At 38.0% G+C, this 20820-nt stretch overlaps 1 protein-coding gene across 1 annotated transcript in view; it reads left to right on the top strand.

Moving 5' to 3' along the window:
• The window catches only part of TMC1 (transmembrane channel like 1), a 166196-nt gene extending 153979 nt beyond the window's left edge, over positions 1–12217 (top strand). Inside the window, exons 19-21 of the mRNA XM_060198995.1 lie at positions 2593–2671; positions 2778–2829; positions 11957–12217. Of these exons, the coding sequence (XP_060054978.1) occupies positions 2593–2671; positions 2778–2829; positions 11957–11979 (154 nt within the window). The 3' untranslated portion in view covers positions 11980–12217. The remainder of the gene's footprint in view (positions 1–2592; positions 2672–2777; positions 2830–11956) is intronic.
• Positions 12218–20820: the final 8603 nt, after the last annotated feature.

Consider the following 20820-nt stretch of genomic DNA (forward strand, 5'->3'; position numbering starts at 1 on the left):
AGGCTTCAGGACTGAGGAGATAGCATAATGGTTATGCAGAAGAATTAGGCTTCATTAATATTATTGTAGTACATGAAAGATCTTCCTGCTATCAGATAGCTAATACACGCATTCAAAGCCATATCTTTTTATTTTCTCCCTCTCATTCTTCCTTCTCATTTATAGAATTAGGCACTAAGTTTAGGATAAATTTGAAGGAAGTTACTTGTCCAGGGTTTATATATATTTTCCTTTTATTGCCACCAGGGTTGCTGCTACGGTTCAGTGGCTGCACAATCAGTTCATTGCTCCTGGCATGTGTTTTTTCCACTATTGTCTTTTCCCCTTCATTTGATATGACAGAGATAAATTGAGGAGTGGGAGACAGGGAGAAAGAAAGAGAGAGATGCCTACAACACTGCTTCCCCCCCTGCAGGTAGAGGTCAGGGGCTTGAACCTGGGTCCTTTCCTATGTAAAGTTTGCACTCAACTAGATACCACCATCCAGCCCCCTTATACTTTTTCTTTTTTTAAATTTTAAATATTTATTTATTTTCCTTTTTGTTGCCCTTACTGTTTTATTGTTGTAGTTATTATTGTTGTTCTTGATATCATCATTGTTGGATTAACAGAGAGAAATGGAGAGAGGAGGGGAAGACAGAAAGGGGGAGAGAAAGACAGACACCTGCAGTCCTGCTTAACTGCCCTGCAGGTGGGGAGCGCAGGGCTCCCAGGGTTCTTACACTGATCCTTGCACTTTGCGCCATGTGCGCTTAACCTGCTGCGCTACCGCCTGACTCCCTATGCTTTTTTTTTTAAAGGCAAATAATAGCTATTTTTAAGTTTCGTGTGTATTGAGACAAAATTGAGGATGTTATATAAATACTTACACAAACATTAAATAAAATGAAAACTACTCTTCATTTACGGACTGTACAAACCAGTTGTGAAGTCAGTTTGATCACAGAGACCATAATTTGCTGACTCTGATAGAGACGTACTAGGAGAAAGACGGTGTTATACTGGGATAAAGATATGGTCAGCAAGATTGACGGTAGTGCTGAGAATCTGCTTTAAAAATTCCTTATTTTACTTCATCACTAATTTTATTATTACAATACTATTATTTTAAATTTATTATTTGTTTTCATTTTATTTAATTTGTTAGGACAGAGAGAAATTGATGAGGAAAGCTGGATAGAGAAGGAAGACAGAGACACCTGCAACTACTTCGCCACTTGTGAAGCTTTTCCCCTTACAGGTGGGGACCAGGGACTTGAACCAGGGTCCTCGAGCATGGTGACATGTGCACTTAACGAGCTATGCCACCAGCTGGCCCACTAATTTTATTTTTCAAGTCCTGAAGGTTCATTCCCTCTTTTGTGGGACTTATATAACTGGCCTGGCTTTTTATTACTTTTAATTAGTGACTGTTTTATGTTGTAAGCATTTTTAGTTTCCTTGATGCATCATATTAATTCAGAGTGGATGGCTTTTGGTATCTAAGTGAAATTCAGGATAGGTTTCTGCAGGCGGTTTATTCCTCTAGAAAGTAAAAAATTATTTACAAGGAATCCTCTACGGTGCACTATTAGGCAGAAAAAATGTTGATGTATCAATAATTCCAGAACAACCATTTTTCTAAGGAAGTCTTAAAATGCTTGCACATGCAGACACACACACACACACACACACACACACACACACACACACACACACCATGCCCCACATATACAATGAGCATATACATGTATGTTGCTCATTTATTTCGTATCAAGTATTGCACAAAATTCTTTCATGCATGTGATTTTATTTAAACAGTAGTCTCTCATAGAAGAATCAAAAACAAAATCTAGAGTATGTAAGTAGTTGCACTGTTAGCAGAAGATAATGCCTAATGAATAAAAGCTGGCAAGCGGGTAAGAAGAGGATATGCATTTAGTATCCAGTTACTTGCAACAAAGAGCAATGCCAGTCACTTTTTTTTGTCTTTCATTTTATTGCACCTTTTACCTGATTTCTCTAGCTTTAAATTGAGATGAACATATTTCTGTACAACTGTTTAGCAGCCATTTGCTCTTTCTAGAAATGTGACTATCACATCATCTTCTTTCTTTCTCTGAGTATTTGTCTTTTCAATCCGTATGTTAAGCGACATAGAATAGAAACTGGCTTAACATTGACTTTATTATGAATATTCTATGAGTTGGTTAATAAAAATTCAAAGAATCTTGAGGAACTATATATATGGAGAGAGACTATAAAAAGATTCCTATTTTTCTTTCTTTTTAATGCGTTTACTTACTATATTTGACAAGACAGAGAAAAACTGAGAGAGGGAAGGAGAGAGAGACAGAGGAAGGAGAGACACTCACAGCACTGCTTAACCACTCATGAAATTCCTTGCCCTGTAGCTGGGGACCGTGAGCTTGAACCTGGATCCTTGCACTTGGTAACATGTGCATTCAACTAGGTACATCACCACCCAGTCCTGCTTCCTGTTTTTCTATGAAAACATGTCATGACTTTTCCAACAAATATAAATATATATATATGTATATACATATGTGTGTATTTATGCATATATAATATATATATATATGTATTTTTTAGTTTGGCCATCTACTATCTCAATGCTACTGCAAAGGGCCAGAAAGCAGCAAATCTGGATCTTATAAAGAAGATGAAACAGGTACAACATAATTCATCTCATAAAAATAATTGTCTGTCTTAGTATAAAGTATTAGAAAACATCAGGAAATCTCATGGTTTTCTCTCTTTCTCTTTTAATTGTATAGCAAGCTTTGGAAAACAAGATGCGCAACAAAAAAATGGCAGCTGCCCGAGCAGGTTGGACATATGTTTTTGTCTGTGCTCCCCCCGCCCCCCTAAGGAATAATAATTTAGTTTCTCTCTCAGTGGTGCATTTGATGATTAGTGACACGATTGCCCTATGCAATTAATAATCCATCTTTTGGATGCTCTCTGGCACCCAGTATGAGCAGTTTAATTATTTCACAGTGGGAGAAAGAAAAACGAAACAAAACCAAACCCAGAAATGTAAGCTTAGTAGTGACAATATGCAGTGTTAGTGGTTTCACTAGCACTAGCAGTAGCAGTGGCTTTGATGGAAAGTGAAAAAAATCCACAAAATGATACAGAGAACAGATATAAATGCAGAATCTCTCCTGTTCATTTAGACTATTTTTTTTAACACTGAAGGTTATAAATGCAAGATTCTCAATACTATTGATAAGTGCAGTTATCAACATCATTCATCTCTGTCTTTTTAGCTTCCTTAACTTATGAAATATTAAGGGGCCAGGTGGTGGTACCTTACATGAATGTTGAACACAGACAATACTATGTACAGAACCTGGGTACGTTCTCCAAGTCCCTGTCTGCAGGGGAGAAACTTCACAAGCAGTGGAGCAGGGCTACAGGCTCTGTTTCCCCTTTTCTATTTCTCCCTTCCACTCTTAAATTTGCTTCTGTCTCTATCCAGAAATAAATAAATACTTTTTTTGGATTTTTTTTTCTTTATTGGATGGACTAATGGTTTATAGTTGATAGTAAAATACAGTAGTTCGTACACGTGTAAAATTTCTGTTTTCCACAGAGCAATTCAACTCCCTCTAGGTCATCATGTTCCAGGACCTGAACCCTCTTCCCAATCCAGACTATTTTACTTAGGTGAAATAGACAATAAAAATAATTTTAAAACAGTTCTTAGAAAAATATTAGAATGAAATGACTTTCTAGAATTACTAAGATTTTTTTTTTTTGGCTTTAGGTAAAAAAGTGCTACATAAGTCATATCTGACTGTCCTCTCACTCCTAACCCTGCAATTCTTTATGAATGATCCCCCCTCACCTCTGTGTAAAATTTGTGGTATTGGTGTTGGTGGTATTGGGAGTAGTAAACAGTAAATGAACAGAGGAGTTGGATGTACGGTTTCAGGTTAGTTATGCCCCAAGTTTAGGAGCTCATTTCTCTGTGGTTCTAGTAGCACTACTATTCTGCCATATTTTCTTTTTTTTTTAAGTTTTTTTTTAATATTTATTTTATTTATTTATTCCCTTTTGTTGTCCTTGTTTTATTCTTGTAGCTATTATTGTTGTTGTTGTTGGATAGGACAGAAAGAAATGGAGAGAGGAGGGGAAGACAGAGAGGGGGAGAGAAAGACAGACACCTGCAGACCTGCTTCACCTCCTGTGAAGCGACTCCCCTGCAGGTAGGGAGCTGGGGTTCGAACCGGGATCCTTATGCCGGTCCTTGTGCTTTGCGCCACCTGCGTTTAACCCGCTGCGCTACAGCCCGACTCCCCTCTGCCATATTTTCTTATCTCTAAAACCACAGTAACAGATATAGTAACTTTCCATGCTACGTCCTTAGATTATAATAACCAAAGGAATAGAAATGTGAATTTTAAAGATCTGACACACTTTTGGGATGACTAAATGGTTTTATTGACAAATAAAATAGTGATATATTGGGAATCGGGAAGTAGCGCAAGAGTGGTGCCACGAGCAAGGAGCAAGAGCAAGCCCCGGCTCCTCACCTGCAGGGAAGTTGCTTCACAGGTGGTGAAGCAGGTCTGCAGGTGTCTGTCTTCCCCTCCTCTCTCCATTTTTCTCTGTCCTATCTAAAAAAAAAAAAAAAAGAATGGTGATATATTTAAAGAGTACATTATAAATTGATGTAGATCTTTCAAATTCTTCCACAGGATTTATTAACACATCAAACACATTATCCTCTCACATATTTACTACCTTTTTGTTTAGAACATAATCTCTACTACCTTAGTAAATACCACTATATAATATAGTGGTATTTACTTGTTAATTGTAGTTGCCATGCTATATATCACATACTCAAATCTTATTTGTCTTATAATAGAAGGTTTGTACTATTTGGCCAAATATTCACTATTTATTACACTCACAACCTCAGTTCCCAAACTTTTCTTTCTTTTTTTTTTAGTTTTTAAAACCCTTATTATTTTTTTTAATTTTTATTTATAAAAAGGGAACACTGACAAAAACATAGGATAAGAGGGGTACAACTCCATACAATTCCCACCACCAGAACTCCATATCCCATCCTCTCCCCTGGTAGCTTTCCTATTCTTTAACCCTCTGGGAGTATGGACCCACGATGATTATGGGGTGCAGAAGGTGGAAGGTCTGGCTTTTGTAAGTTTCTTGCCTCCCCACTGAACATGGGCATTGACGAGTTGATCCATATTCCCAGTCTGTCTCTTTCCCTAGTGGAACAGGGCTCTGGGGAAGTGATGCTTCAGGGCACATTGGTGGGGTCGTCTGCCCAGGGAAGTCCGGTTGGCATCGTGTTAGCATCTGGAACCTGGTGGCCTCTCCAAGAATCCCAGGTTGAATCAGCTTCCATTCAGAGCTCACACCAGGTGTTGTCTCCAAGCCGCCATCTTGGCTGTTCCCAACTTTTTCTACTGTTTCTATCACTTTGATATTTTTTAAAAATTCACATATAACTGTATTTCTCAGTCTGTATTTACCTTTCTCATCAATAAAGTATTCTCAGACTGTACCCAGGTTTCCACATGGTCCCAAATGATGGAATTTTCTTTTTCTAAGGCTGAATAGTATTCTAGTACATGTACATGTGTATTTGTATCACTTGCGATTAGTTCATTTGTTTTTTAACACTCAAGTGAAATGTACACATCAGCTATTGTGAATAATGCCTCAATGAATGTAGCAGCATAGTTCTCTCTGGGAGTGTGGTCTTACTTCCTCTGTATATATACTGACAGTGGATTATCCTATCTTATGAAAGTTCCATTTTGAATGTCTTGAGGACTGTCCATACTATTTTTGCTTGTTCTGTTTTTTTTAATTTTTTTTTTTTTATCTCTTGCTCTCCCTTTGTAATCTGATGTTTTTCTGTAGTAATATGCTTTGATTCCATTATCCTTTATATCCACTGGAGATTTTTTGCTGAGAAAGTGATTCAAAGTCTCTCTTTTAGTAAAATCAGGGGGCTGAGGAAATGGCATAACAGTTATGCAAAAGGACTTTCATGCCTGAGGCTCTGAGGTTCTAGGTTCAATCTTCACCACCACTATAAACCAGAGCTGAGCAATATGAGAGAGAGAGAGAGAGAGAGAGAGAGAGAGAGAGAAGAGAGAGAGAGACATCCCAATGATAGAAAGAAGCAAGAGAAACTCTTTTCTGTAAATTTTCTGTATCCTTTAAAATTGGCTTCAAACAGGTCATCCGATTGTCCTTGAACCAATCATTGTCTGTGAACATGACAAGGGACCAAAATAATTAGGTCCTATTGTGAGTTCTGCAATGGACTAGCTTCTCTGATGTGTATAATTGTATTGAAGTGAACATATATACCTAAGAAAAAGGAATACTGGTGGTCCCAAACAACTTATGTTCAAGATATCTTTGTTCCCCTCATATATGCTTAGCTTTTTTTTTTTTTTTAACCTAGTATTAGAACCTAACAAGTGTTAGGTCAATTGCTGAATTTTGAATTGAATGACTTACACTTATCAAAGTTGTCTTTATCAAGCATTTCATTTTTTATCAGCTATTGTGCACATAGCTTAGTGTTCATTTCTACAAAGTTTATCATGCAAATCACCTCTATTCTCTCTCCTATACTAGCAAGTCCTCTCCTTCAATACATACTGAACTATCTAATCAGTTTCACATTTTTTGATTGGCACTATAAGTATTTATTTGAAATAAACATATTTCTTAGCATTTTAGATTTTAAGTATTTGTATTAAAATACTAAATACAATGAAGATAAGGAGTTAATCCATTTTCACTCACTCACTCCTATTTATATATTTTTTCAATATAGCTATATTATTATGTTGATGAGATCAATACTCACTAGTATTAACAAATGATGTTTAAGAGACGAACTATAAGCTGATTACCAGTGCATACCTTCACGTTTTCTTAAAATTCATAATTATCTCTTTTAAATCATTTTTTAATTTTTATGTGTATCACAAATTTAATCTTTGAATCTGCTCTTTATTGAATAACATTCTCAATGTATTTCCACATATTGGGTTTTCTGCATAACCATAATGTCTCCACAGTCTACTTTGTTTTTTTTTTTCCCACTGTCTCTACTTTTTTCCCCCGGATCTTCTGAAAGTTTATATAGAAAATACCTACCTGATTAGATAAAAGATAAATGACTTCCCTTCAGAACTATATTCCTTCAGAGACTTTGTCATTCATTGCCTTCTCAATTACTATTGGGAAGTGTAAAAGCATTCTGATTCATATTTTCTCTTGCGTGATTCCTATTTTCACTTGTCTGTTTTACCTGTCTGTAAAGTTTCAGGGTTTCATGATAGTGAATCCTAGAGTGAGTCTCTTTTATTTCTCAGTGTCCATCAATGGAATCTTGCACCATGAAACTTAATTATTTCATATGAAGAACAACTATTAAATTTTTGCAAAAATGAAATCTCCCCATTCATTTCTGTGTTTTGATTTTGTGGAATTCCTGCTATTTGAATATTGAACCTCCTAGACCAGTTCTCTAAATTCTTTACTTTTCTCGATTATACTCTTTGTCTCTGTGCTTTATACACACACACACACACACACACACACACACACACACACACACACACACACACACACACATATGTTTCTTAATTTTGTTTATTTACTCTTATTTATTTTGTTGCCAACAGGTTATTACTGGGGCTTGGTGCTTGCACAAAGAATCCTCCAGCAGCCATTTTTCCTTCTTTATTTTCCTTTTCTTTCCTTTTATTTGACAAGACAGAGAGAAATTAAGAAGGGAGGGACAGACAGAAGAAGAGAAAGAAAGATGCACCTACATACAGCCTTATATAAACACTTCTGAAGCTTTCCCCCCTTGCAGGTGGGGACCAGAGACTTGAATCCCCTTGCTTAAGCATGGAAACCTAGGCACTCAGCTAGGTGTGCCACTATCATCTGGGACCACCTTAATTTTAATTTTCAGTATTTCTCTTGACTTTTTCACTTTTATTATAATTTTATTTTATATTTAAATATATATTAAGATTATTTATTTATTATTTGATAGAGACAAAGAAATTGAGAGGAGGTGGGGGAGATAGAGCAGGAGAGAAACAGAGAGACACCTGGAGCCACTCGTGAATCTTTCCATCTGCAGGTGGGGACCAGAGGCTTGAACCTGGGTACTTGTGCTTTACTAGGTGCAACACCACCTGGCCCTTATAATTTTATGTGTAATATTTATTTTATTCATTGAGTAAGAGCACAAACTAGGAGAACTAGAGAATCACTCTGGCACATGCAATACCAGGAATTGGTCTCAGGACTTCATGCTAGTAAGTCTAGAATTCCACCATAATTTCACAGACTGTTACATTATCTTTTGATTTTTAAAACTTTATTTATTTTATTGGATATAACAGAGAAAAACAGAGAAAGGAAATATATAGAGGGAGAGAAAGACAGAGAGATATCTGCAACACTGCTAACCACTCGTGAAGCTTTCCTCATCCAAGTCAAGATCTGGAGTTTGAATCCAGGTCCTTGTTTGTGGTAATAATGTACTTATTCAGGTCTGCCATCACCCAGCCCCCATTATGATCTTATTGTTTCTATAAAGACCTTCTCCTGGTTTTATTTAGTGGATGGACAGTAATGGTTTACAAAATGAAGTAGATCATGATATTACATAGTAATAGTCCCTTTTAAAGATCCTTTGCCTTCCTTCATGTCCCATTTCCCACAACTTCATTTTTTAAAAAATATTTACTTATTTTCTCTTTTGTTGCCCTTGTTGTGTTATTGTTGTAGTTATAATTGTTGTTATTGATGTTGTTGTTGTTAGATAGGACAGAGAGAAATGTAGAGAAGAGGGGAAGACAGAGAGGGGAAGAGAAAGATAGACACCTGCAGATCTGCTTCACCTCCTGTGAAGTGACTCCCCTGCAGGTGGGGAGCCTGGGGCTCCAACCGGGATCCTTACTCAGGTCCTTGCACTTCGTGCCACCTGCGCTTAACCCACTGCGCTACCTCTGGCTCCCCCCACAACTTCATTTATCCTTTCTTTTGCCTGTTGGTCTCTAGGAGAACTTTTCCTCAAGTACATGGTGATGCTGGGCTTTCGGTTCATATCAGAGGTTAGAACACAAAGGTGCATTTGGAAGGTGTAAGTGATCATGTATGGTGCTTTTGGACACATTTTCACTGTTAAGACTCAACCTAGTTGGGTTTGTGTTACAGCATAACAAAAAACTCATTCCTGAAGCTCTGAGGCTCTGAGGTCCCAGGTTTAATCTCCAGCACCACCAGAGCAGAGCAGCACTCTGTTAAGTAAATAAATAAATAAGACTCAGCCTGATGTTTGATAAACCATATGTCAACATTAGGCTTTTCCTCTTGGTTTGATCAGATTACTCCTTATATATACTTTCAAATTTCTGCCTATGGGGCAGAGATCTGAACAGCCAAATTATGGCCCTTGGATGGGAAATAAGACACAGGTCTTAGATTTGAACATGTAAACATTCCCAGAAGACTGTGATATACACTGTAATATTATCAGTGTGATATAGTCACTCTAAAATGTTATTATTTATTTTCAATAAAAACAAAATACAGAGAGCAATTAACCAGAACACTACTCAGTTCTGGATGATGGTGATACTGGGAACTGAACCTGGGGGCTCAGAGCCTTAGGGATGAAAGCATTTAGGATATCCATTATGCTGTTTCCGAAGACTATTCCTCATCATGAATCTGTCTTCTTTATGGTTTCTGCTTTTTCATAACTATCTCTTTTCTTATTCCATCGTTCTTTTTTATACTTTATTTATTTTCCCTTTTGTTGTGTTTGTTGTTTTTTTATTGTTGTTATAGTTATTAATATTGTTGTTATTGATGTCGTCATTGTTAGGACAGAGAAATGGAGAGAGGAGGGGAAGACAGAAGGGAAGCGAAAGGGAGACACCTGCAGACCTGCTTCACCGCCTGTGAAGTGACTCCCATACAGGTGGGGAGGCAGGGGCTCAACCAGGAATTCTTAAGCAGGTCCTTGCCACGTGCACTTAACCTGCTGCGCCATCGCCCGACTCCTTCTTTCTAAGTTTTTGTGCCCCCTAAAAATCCCTAACTGTCAGGTCAGGCTGTAGCACAGAGGGTTAAGCGCACATGGTGTGAAACTCGAGGATGGGGAACCAGCACAATGATCCTGGTTTGAGTTCAGCTCCCCACCTGAAGAGGAGATCGCATCACAAGTGATGATGCAGATCTGCAGGTGTCTATCTTTCTCTCCCCCTCTCTGTGTTCCCCTCTTTTCTTCATTTCTCTCTGTCCTATCCAGCAGTAACAACATCAATAACAACAATGACAATAACTACAACAATGAAAAAAAAACAAGGACAACTAAAAGGAAAATAAATAAATAAAATATAAAAGATCATTAACAGTTGTATTTGGGAGGGAAAATAACTCAGATTTATTTACTTATATAATTCAGGCCAATCTTCCTATCTATACTATGCCAAGAGGAACACTGTTTTTTCCTCTCTTTTAAACTCTGTTCATGCCACGATACCTGGGGAGTTTTGTTGAGATTAATCTAAATTACAGGTAGACATTTAGTCTTGCTTAGTCTTTGCTGCTGATGTGAGCATAGAAGCATGCATGGTCCATGTAGCTCCAATACTTTTGACTGTGCTGTAGATTTTGTTTATAACAGGATTAGCAAATTTATACAGAGAGCAAAGAATAAAAAGCTGTGGCTACTAAGATGGAGATTATAGTTAGGTTTTACTGTTTTCTTTACTAACTTAAAATAAATAATGCTATAATGTGCTTATTTTTAAATTTTTCATTTCATTTTTTAATTTTTATTATTATTTATTGGATAGAGACAGGGGAATTGAGAAGGAATGTGGGGAGAAAGTGAAAGGGAGAAGGAGAGGGAGAGGGAAAAAGAGAGATGGAGAGGGAGAAGAGGGAGAGGAGAGAGAAAAAGGAAAAGAGAGAGAGAGAGAGGGAGAGGGAAGGAGAGGGAGAGGGAGAGGGAGAGGGGTCGGGGAGGGAGAGAGAGAGAGAGAGAGAGAGAGAGAGAGGAAGAAGGAAGAAATATACCTGCTGGGAGTATGGATCAACCTGCCAGTGTCCATGTTCAGCAGGGAAGCAATTACAGAAAACAGACCTTCCACCTTCTGCACCCCATAATGACCCTGGGTCCATGCTCCCAGGGGGATAAAGAATAAGAAATCTATCAGGGGAGGGAATGATATATGGTGTTCTGGTGGCAGGAATTGTGTGGAATTATACCCTTCTTATCCTATGGTCTTGTCAGTGCTTCCTTTTTATAAATAAAAAAAGAAAGAAAGAAAAAGACCTACTTTACTGCTTCACCACTTGTGAAGCATTATCCTAGCAGGTGGGGCTTGGAAGCTTGAACTCAGTCTTCTGTGCAGTGCAACATGTACACTCAACCAAGTGCATCACCACTCAGCCCCTAGAGTTTTCTATTTTTTCTAATATTTTTTCATTATTTGCTCTTGAAATGTACTACCTTTCTAAAGCAAGGACTATATCTTGTTGCCCTAGTTAATTCAGGTCTCCATACAAATCTTTTATAGATGACAGTCAATAAATACTTACTAAATATCTACTAGATAATGCAGAAGTCTTTTATTAGAATGTACTGACTTACTTTTGAAAGTGATACATTTGTTATATTAACAACATAAACAGTAATGCATAGGTGTTATCTGAAAAGATAGAATGTCCATTGTCCCTTCTTTGTCAGGGATTTTAAAAAGAAGTCCAGAAAAATTTTGAAGATGAAAACTCAGATGTATCCTGGCAACGTGTACGACATGTGGGTGATAGAGATTGTGCCAAGCTTCATTTGAAAGCATGAAACACACTAGAAGCTCCATTTTCATTTGCTTCCCTCTCTTTCTTTCAACAGCTGCAGCTGCTGGTGGTCAATAACTTCTACAGATATTTTGGAGACCTGGGAGTATTCCTTACTTTGATGTTTAAAACTATTGATTTTAGTGAAGAATACAAGCTTTGTGGAGCTGTTGTTCCCTGTTTTAATCCTGATGAATTAGCAAGGTCATGCTGGTCAACTAATCTATCAGAGTCCTGGTTCCATGAGAAGAATTTCTACTTTATTCCAAAATGTGTCTCTATGTTGCCACTCTCTCCTTTAATCCATTCTCCTGCCATTAAAACAAAACAAAACAAAACAAAACAAAACAAACAAAAGAAATATCTGACATAAAAGTGGAAAGTGATCCAGAAATTCCAGTTACTGGTTATTTTGACGGGTAATCTGTTCATATGTAACGTCATTCAGTATATATATTTTTTCTATGCTTAGGAAAACTTCACCCTCTTTTTGTTGCTGAATATTAGCTTCACAAAGTGTTTTTTTTTAATCCAGATCATTGCTCAGCTCCAGTTTATGATGGGGCTGTGGACTAAAACCTGGGACTTTGAAGCCTCAGACAGCAAAGTCTTCACTGCAACCATTAATTTATTCACTTTTTGAAATCAATCCTACATTTCACTTTTGTCTAATCTTGTCATTCAGAGTCCCCACAATTATACACAGTTCTCTGTGCTTCTGAACTCAATGTGCAATTTAGAATTTTAAGTGAATTAGGAGCCTGTTCAGCACTGCGTGGAGGGTCTCACTTAAAGGGGGCCTAAGGACTTTAAATAACCTGACTTTTTATGGTTTAAAAAAAAGTGATTCTCTGTGATTGCTGATGATTTCTCCTGAGTTTAGATTCTAATATGAGATATTATTATATAATTCTCCCATTATTATTATTATCATTATTATTGTTGTTGTTGTTATTACTATTGTTACTGTTAGTAAAGCATACATTTTGGAGGGAGCTTTATTTTCTAGATGTGCTTAAGCATTATTATTTATTTAAAGTTGAAATTAATAGTAACACTCAGTGCCCTCAGCTTACCTGTTGTGTTACTTCCACTGAATCCTAACTTCTGTTTTTTTAAAATATTTATTTATTTTCCCTTTTGTTTCCCTTGTTGTTTTATTGTTATAGTTATTATTGTTGTTATTGATGTTATCGTTGTTGGGTAGGACAGAGAGAAATAGAGAGAGGAGGGGAAGACATAGAGGGGGAGAGAAAGATAGACACTTTCAGACCTGCTTCACCACCTGTGAAGCGACTCCCCTGCAGGTGGGGAGCCGGGGGCTCGAACTGGAATCCTTCAGCAAGCCCTTGTGCTTTGCATCATATGCACTTAGCCACTGCGCTACCGCCCGACTCCCCTAACTTCTGGTTTTTATTTCCAATTTGTTTGCCTTTCCATCCAGTTGAACTGCTTATTCTGTTCTATATTGAGTTTCTCCATCTTCTTGACATAGTGGGACTACACTATAACCCTGCCAGTTCACTCCCAGAATACCTACTTAAAGATTTATTTTGGGCGAGTTTTCCAGATTAGCTTTTCCTAATCATAGTGTTCCCTTATTAGTACTACTTAAACTTTTCCTTTAGTCCAGCACCTATTACTTATATATATATTGTTCTGTAATATGCAGTGGTTCTTCACTGTGTTTTGTACACACAAATCATCTTTCCTATGGGACTGTAAGCTGTCTACAAACAGAGATGGTATCCTGTAGATCTTTTGTATTCCTAGGATAGTGCTTTGCACAGGTAGGCACTGAATAAATGCCTGAAAATTAAATTGAATCAATTTAACTTACAGCAGTTGCAGCACGAGGTAAAATTTTATGCCACCTGTATGAAAAAAATGTGCTAGGATGTAAGAAATGCAATTATCTATTGATATGTTGTTTCTTATTAGATTACAAAGCAGATTAATGAATAAAGCTAGTAATTATTTCTACTTGGCTTATTTGTGCACTCTGTAATCATAGTGTGTGTGCGTGTGCGTTTGCGTGTGCGTGTGTGTGTGTTGAAACACTTGCAATATGAATAACCTAATCTAATTCTTAATCTATTTCATAAAAAATGACTAGTGATGACAAACTGTTTTACATAGCCTTTCCCACCAATCAGTTTTCTTTTTGCCATTGCTGTGGCTTTATCATTTAGAATAGGCTTTTCCAGACAGAGATAGAAGAGGGGGAAAAAATAAAAATACCATATTATGGAAGCTTCCTCTAGTGAAGTGGGGGCCAGGCTAAGACCTGGATCTTGCTCATGACAAAGAAGGCAAGCTATCCTGGTGAACTACATCAGCAGTTCCCTCTACAGAACTCAAAGGTAGTGAATGTTTAAAACAAACATTCAAGGAATATTTGTTTAGATACTATGTGCTAAGTTTAATTTTTGTCTGTGAATTAAAAAAAGTTAAGAGTTTTTGTGCATCAGAATGTCTACCTAATAGGAGTTAAGTTTTCTGAAATGTTAATCTTTTTAGCCTCCAGAAAGCTGCTGAAGGTATTTTCCTACTGTCAAATGGACAAACCTCCGGAACAGGGAAGGGAAGTACTTTCAGAACTCTTCCTGTGTTAACTTCATCCCTCACTGAGTATGTCAGCGAGAAGAAGCTTGCCTTCAGTCTCCTTTCCAGAATGTCAGAGAGTCAGTGGGGGCTCTTTCTTTCACCCAGCCAGTTTGTTAGCACTTAGACCATTCCACCTTACTTGCCTATTTACAAAGGTGTAGATTGTACTCCTACTTCCTTGCTCCATCTTTTGTTATATGGATCTCCTCCTGGTTTCTAGGGCCCATCATAATATTAGGCCATAACGTGAAAATTTTTAAAGATTGAAAATGATTAATGATGTATTTTTTTCTTCTAAAATATTTTATTTAATGGATAGAGACAGAGAGAAATAGAGATGACACAGAGAGAAACAGGGAAGATAGGAACAGAGAAAGAGACATCTGAAAACATGCTTCATTATTCACGAAGCTTTTCCTCTGTAAGTGGGAAATGGCTTCTTAAACATGATAACACACGTGCTCTACCAGTTGCACCACTGCATGGCACCACTACTGATATCTTATCGTACAGGGAGAGATTGTCCCTTTGTTTTTAGAGTGAAAGAGATGTGACTACAGTGTCTATAGAAATTGGACAAGAGGTTTGCTTTTTCATCAATCTCTATCAAATGTGACATCAAGCAAAAGAATATATATTTATCTTTTCCAGTTTTCTTTCTTTAATTTTTTTAGATAGAAACAGAGGCAGAGGTAGAGGAAAGGAGGAAGGGAGGGAGGGAGGGAGATGAGAGAGAGGGGGGGAAGGGAAGGGAAGGGAAGGGAAGGGAAGGGAAGGGAAGGGAAGAGAAGAGAAGAGAAGAGAAGAGAAGAGAAGAGAAGAGAAGAGAAGAGAAGAGAAGAGAAGAAGAAAGAGAGAAGAGAAACCCAAGCTCTAAAGTTTCCTTTAATGCTTGGGGGGGGGGGGCAGGCTCAAATCTGGATTGTGCACATGGAAAAGTAGAGAACTATGTAAGTGAGCTATTTCACTCGTCCTACCAGTCTTCTTTCAAAGTTAGACCTTTCTTTTGGGAGTGGGGGGAGGGCAAATAGGCCACACCTGAGAACTGACATTAGAAAGATACAAAGATATCTAGTCTGTCAGGGGAACTCAAGTTTCTGTAGGGGAGCCTGAGGGAGAGTTTCAGTAGAAGTGATCAAATGAGGCTGAGACATGAGTTTGATGCCCTGTTCAGCCTCCCTTGATAATGCATGTCCGCATAACTTCAAGTTATAATTTCCTACTCTTCTTTTTGGTATACAAAGGTAAAACTGTCTCCACAATTTGTCTGCAAAGAAATACATACCACCAGGGGGCTGAGTGGTGGTTCAGTTAAGCTAAACCTTGTAATAAAAATAACTTCATAGTAGCTTTTTGTTGTTGTTGTTGTTCCCCAGAACACTGTTCAGCTCTGGCTTATGGTGGTACAAAGGACTGAATGAACCCAAGGCCTTGGAGCTTCAGGCATGAAAGTTTTTTTGCATAACCATTGTTTTCTCCCCCACCCTAGAAGTAGCTTTTTAAATGGTACACTTGTAAAATGTCAGACAAATATAGCAATATCCTCAACAGTGGTAATGTAAGCTCAAGTTTCCTGAAAGGTAAGTTAAACACTGTCTAGATAGTCAATCTATCTGTTTGATTATCAGTTTATTCATCTATCTTATCTGCTTGCTTGTTTCACAGAGTTACAGTTTTGTGCATGTGTAATTTCACTACTGTGGGCTGCTTTCATATGCAGAGAGACACAGAGAAGAGATATTATAGCACCGGTTTCCTCCAGTGGCCTAGCACCTTCCATATGGTTCTGAGGATCTAACTTACACATGGCAGTGCACATGGTGAGCTATTTCTCCAGCCCTAGATTGGCTTTCTGGAGCTAGGTTAGTTTCCTGATAGGTACTACAGAGATTGGACTCTGAAAGTCTGTCAGGTTTAGGGGACCAGGTGGTGGTGCACCTGACTGAGCACAGTTGTTACCATGTGTGTTGACCCGGGTTCTAGCTCCTTGTCTTCACCTAGTGGGGGCAGGGGGAGCTTCATGTGTGATGAGCAGTGCTGCAGGTCTCTTGCATTTTCTTGCCTACTTTCTTTCTATTCCTTCCCTCTTGATTTCTCTCTGTCCATATCTAAATAAATAAATTTTCTTTTTTTTTTTTTTTTAAAGTCTATCAGACGCAGTTTCCAAGTAACGGTGGAATTAGCTGAATAAAGCTGAGCTTTGTAGCTGGGTCCCAGGAGAGCCAACGGAGAGAGACCTAGTGTGGTGTTAACCATACAGGTCAGCAACAATCAAGGAGGCTGGTTGGAAAAATAGCTCCCTTGTACAGTGTGCTGCTTCACCACAAAGGTGCCCCAAGTTTGAGCCTGGCTCCCACTGTACTGAGAGATGTTTCAGTGCTGGGATCTCTTTCATTGTCTGTTTCTAATAAAAACAAAGTAAAACAAAACAAGAGTAGTCGGGCAGGCTACTTCAGCAATGTGACTGAGGAATCTTATTTGAGAAGCCTACCTTGCTGTCACAACATTTCTGAGGAGAATGAGACAATGTTGAAGCAGCTACTATCAGTATTTTTGATCACTTATAATTCCTCAGAGCATGGAAGGGCCTCTTATGAACTGCTTAAACTGTCACAAGTGAGAAAAATTGGTGTAAAATGGCTTAGAACTTGTTTTAAAGAAGTAGAAGCACTTAAAAGAGTAAGTATAATCCATTTCTACACTAGTGTGTAATAAAAGTCTAGCACACGACAGCAAGTACTTACTATAAGACCAAACTATAAAGAGAGCATCAAAGTGGTGTTGTCTGAGGTGGTGACGTCACCAGGATGTAACAAAAGATGTCAACCACAAGGGACCTTCATTTGACATTAAGATATTAGGGTCTTTTTGCTTTTTGCTATTTCCTGCTTTAGGATCGATCATAAACTCTGACTCTAATAGCTGCCAAGAACAACACAGCAAGTACATTTGGTTTGTGGGATTAAGATAAAGTGAGAAAAACTTTTTTTTTCTTTTCTATATTGGGGGTTTAATGTTTTACAGTTGATAGTAAATACAATAGTTTGCACATCCATGACATTTCTCAGGTGAGGAAAACTGTAAGAAGTGGGGCTAATCAATTCTAGTTAGTCACTGTAGTTCCGGGACTCACTGATCTTTCTTAAACATCTAGATTTCTATGTCATATACCAACATATTTTAAATGTTAGTAGCAAGTAAAAATTAACACACACACACACACATATACACACCATCTGTCAGCAGAAAGCTATCCAAGAGCTGTCAGTGTCTGCTCTAATATTCCTGACATTATAACTTCTTCAAACAAACAGTCCTATTTTACACGTTGTCAGAGTTTTCCTGTTCTCTTTCTCTGAAAAACAAATTTAGTTTATTTCTGGATTCATAAAAAGGCTGACACAAAGGAACTAGGTTGAGAGTTCAGTGTTTAAAATGTTCCAGCCACAAGGGGGCACTCAATCTGCTTAGAAAAAAATGGTTTACAAACTATTTTCTAATGAAAGCAGTAGCTGAAACTAGCACAGTGATGACATTTAGTTTACCTTGCTCTCTTGCGATTTCCTAAGTTTTAAGTTTGTGAAGAATAGTTTCATTTACTGTAAAAAAAAAATACAGCAAATAAGGCATCCCCAGTCATAGCAAAAAGGCTGTCAGTTTAATTTTTACTTAAATTCTGCTTTTATTTAATATATATATGTATATATATATGTATATAATCTTATTTAATGCTATGATGATATATATTCCAGGAAAAGATATAAAGGAACATGAAGAAGGATTTATATTCTGGAACCATATGGGTCATATAGATATAGAAATCAGAATTTAGGGCTGGAGAGACAACATAATGGTTCTGCAATGGATTCTCATGACTGAAGCTCTGAGCTCTAAGCATCAAAATAAGTCAGAGCTGAGCAATGGTATGTATGGTCTTTCACTCTGTATTTCTATCTCATTAACATATATATAAATAATAAAAATAAAATAAATCAAAATTTAAATTTAGAGAAAGGAAAAAGACCACTGTATTCTAATACATATCCATTTAAGTAAAGATAAAAACAGCGACTCATCCTTGGGAGAAAAAAGGGAGAGCAGTATTGAGATTCTTAAATATGGTTGTTTCTGAAGTATCAGACAGCCATATTCATAGCAGTAATTTCATAATAGCTAAAACCTGGAAGCAACCCAGGTGCCCAACAACAGATGAGTGGCTGAGAAAGCTGTGGTTTATAACACAGTGGAATACTACTCAGCTTTTAAGAACAATGAACCCACCTTCTCTGACCCACCTTGGATGGAGCTATAAGGAATTATATTAGGTAAGCTAAGTCAGAAAGATAAAGATGAGTGTGGGATGATACCACTCATAAACAGAAATTGAGAAAGAAGAACAGAAAGGGAAACTCAAATCAGGATTTGACTGAATTTGGAGTAGAGCGCCAAAGTAAAAACCCTGGGTTTTGGATGAGGGTGGATGTTAGGCTTCATGGGGAAGGTGTGTGGGATGGGATGGGACACAGTCTTTTGGTGGTGGGAATGCTGTTTATGTATACTCTTATTAATTTGTAGTCATATAAACAACTAATTAATATGAAAGGGGAAAATTGACTGAATGTCTCAAACTTTTTAAAGCACAGACTGTGTCTTTTTAATACATAGGCTGAGTCTTTGATATGTTGACTCTCTTAAAAGCTTAGACCAGGGAGAACAGAAGCAACCGGTGGCACAGCTATATACAAATAACGTCAAAGGACATAAATTATGGTGATGTTGTGAATGATACAGCAAATCTTAACAAAGGGATATTTCAAAGTTAACCCAATTGCTAAATAATATGATTATAGTAATAACTATCTATTGCCTTCTTAAATCCTAAGACAGCAGGAACCTCCCACTTCCTCTGTAGAGCCTATATTTACCCCAGTCCTGGAACCTCTAGGGTGGGGCTCACTTTCCTGCATGCTTCTTTCAATTCATACCAAATGATATTGCATCCGCTGATCCCATCCTAATCAACACAAGTACCAACTCAGCATGCTTCCCTTCAGACTGTGTCCAGAGACTTCAGGCATGGGATGTCAACCCTTCAGCCTCATTACTGGAGTGAGACCTTTCCTTTCATAGAATTCTCTAATTCCATTCCAGGTGGTCACTTCCTAACAAAGTCCCAAAACCTAGATATAGACCAGGTCCCATGAGATAGAGCATACATTCACATGTAACCACAAATTAGGGCAAAATATATACCTGAAAGCAAAAGTACACAATAGTCTACAGTGAGTCCATATAAAGTTCATAGTGAAATAGTGTCTGCTTAGACTTAGATACCCTCCTCACCTACTTCCTATTAACAGTTCTCTCACTCCAAAGCTAACCTCATCAAAGCAAGGACTTCAAAGCTGAATAAGGGCAAGAGACTGGCATAGTTTAACCATGACTCTTTAGTCACTACCAGGGCACCCCACCAGCTGGAACCCTATTCAGGGAGTCCTGGGATTCCCAGACAGACATGATGGGCCTAGACTTTGAATAAACTCCTCTCTCCATTGTTACAGGTCATCTCTATCAGGAACAACAGAATAGACCGCTTTGTGCCCCACCCCATAGGACCTTGCCCTTTACTTGGATCAACAACTGTAGAGAATGTCCCTTCAGAGGCTGGACAACATACTCTATGCTGCACCTGAGGAAGATGGGTCAATATTGGGGCAGCTTGGAATGTTCCTACTCATCAGATAGGAACATTCCTACTCAGTCGGAGCTCCAGGACATATTGGTGGGGTTGTCTGTCCAGGGAAGTCTGATTGGCATCATGCTAGCATATGGAACCTGGTGGTTGAAAAGAGAGTTAACTAGGGGAGTTGGGCAGTAGCACAGTGGGTTAACTGCACATGGCATGAAAAACAAGGACCAGCTTGCCGATGCCAGTTCGAGCTCCTGGCTCCCCACCTGCAGAGGAGCTGCTTCACAGGCAGTGAAGCAGGTCTGCAGGTATCTTTCCCTCCCCTTCTCTGTCTTCCTCTAGTCTCTCTGTTTCTCTCTGTCCTATCCAAAAATGACAACATCAATAATAACTATAACAACAATTGAAAAAAAAAGAGAGTTAGCATACAAAGCCAAAAAAATTGTTGACCAATCATGGACCTAAAGGCTGGAATAGTGTAGATGAAGAGTTGGGGGATCCTCCATTTTGTAGATAACTAGTAGGCATATTTTAGTTATAGCCCCTAGTGGGGATTAGTATAATGAATGAAGTTTAAAGTGAACTCAGTGCCTCAGCTCTATGAAAGGATTCATTGGATTCCA

The sequence above is a fragment of the Erinaceus europaeus genome, chromosome 10 (genome assembly GCF_950295315.1).
Source record: "Erinaceus europaeus chromosome 10, mEriEur2.1, whole genome shotgun sequence".
Lineage (NCBI taxonomy): Eukaryota > Metazoa > Chordata > Mammalia > Eulipotyphla > Erinaceidae > Erinaceus > Erinaceus europaeus.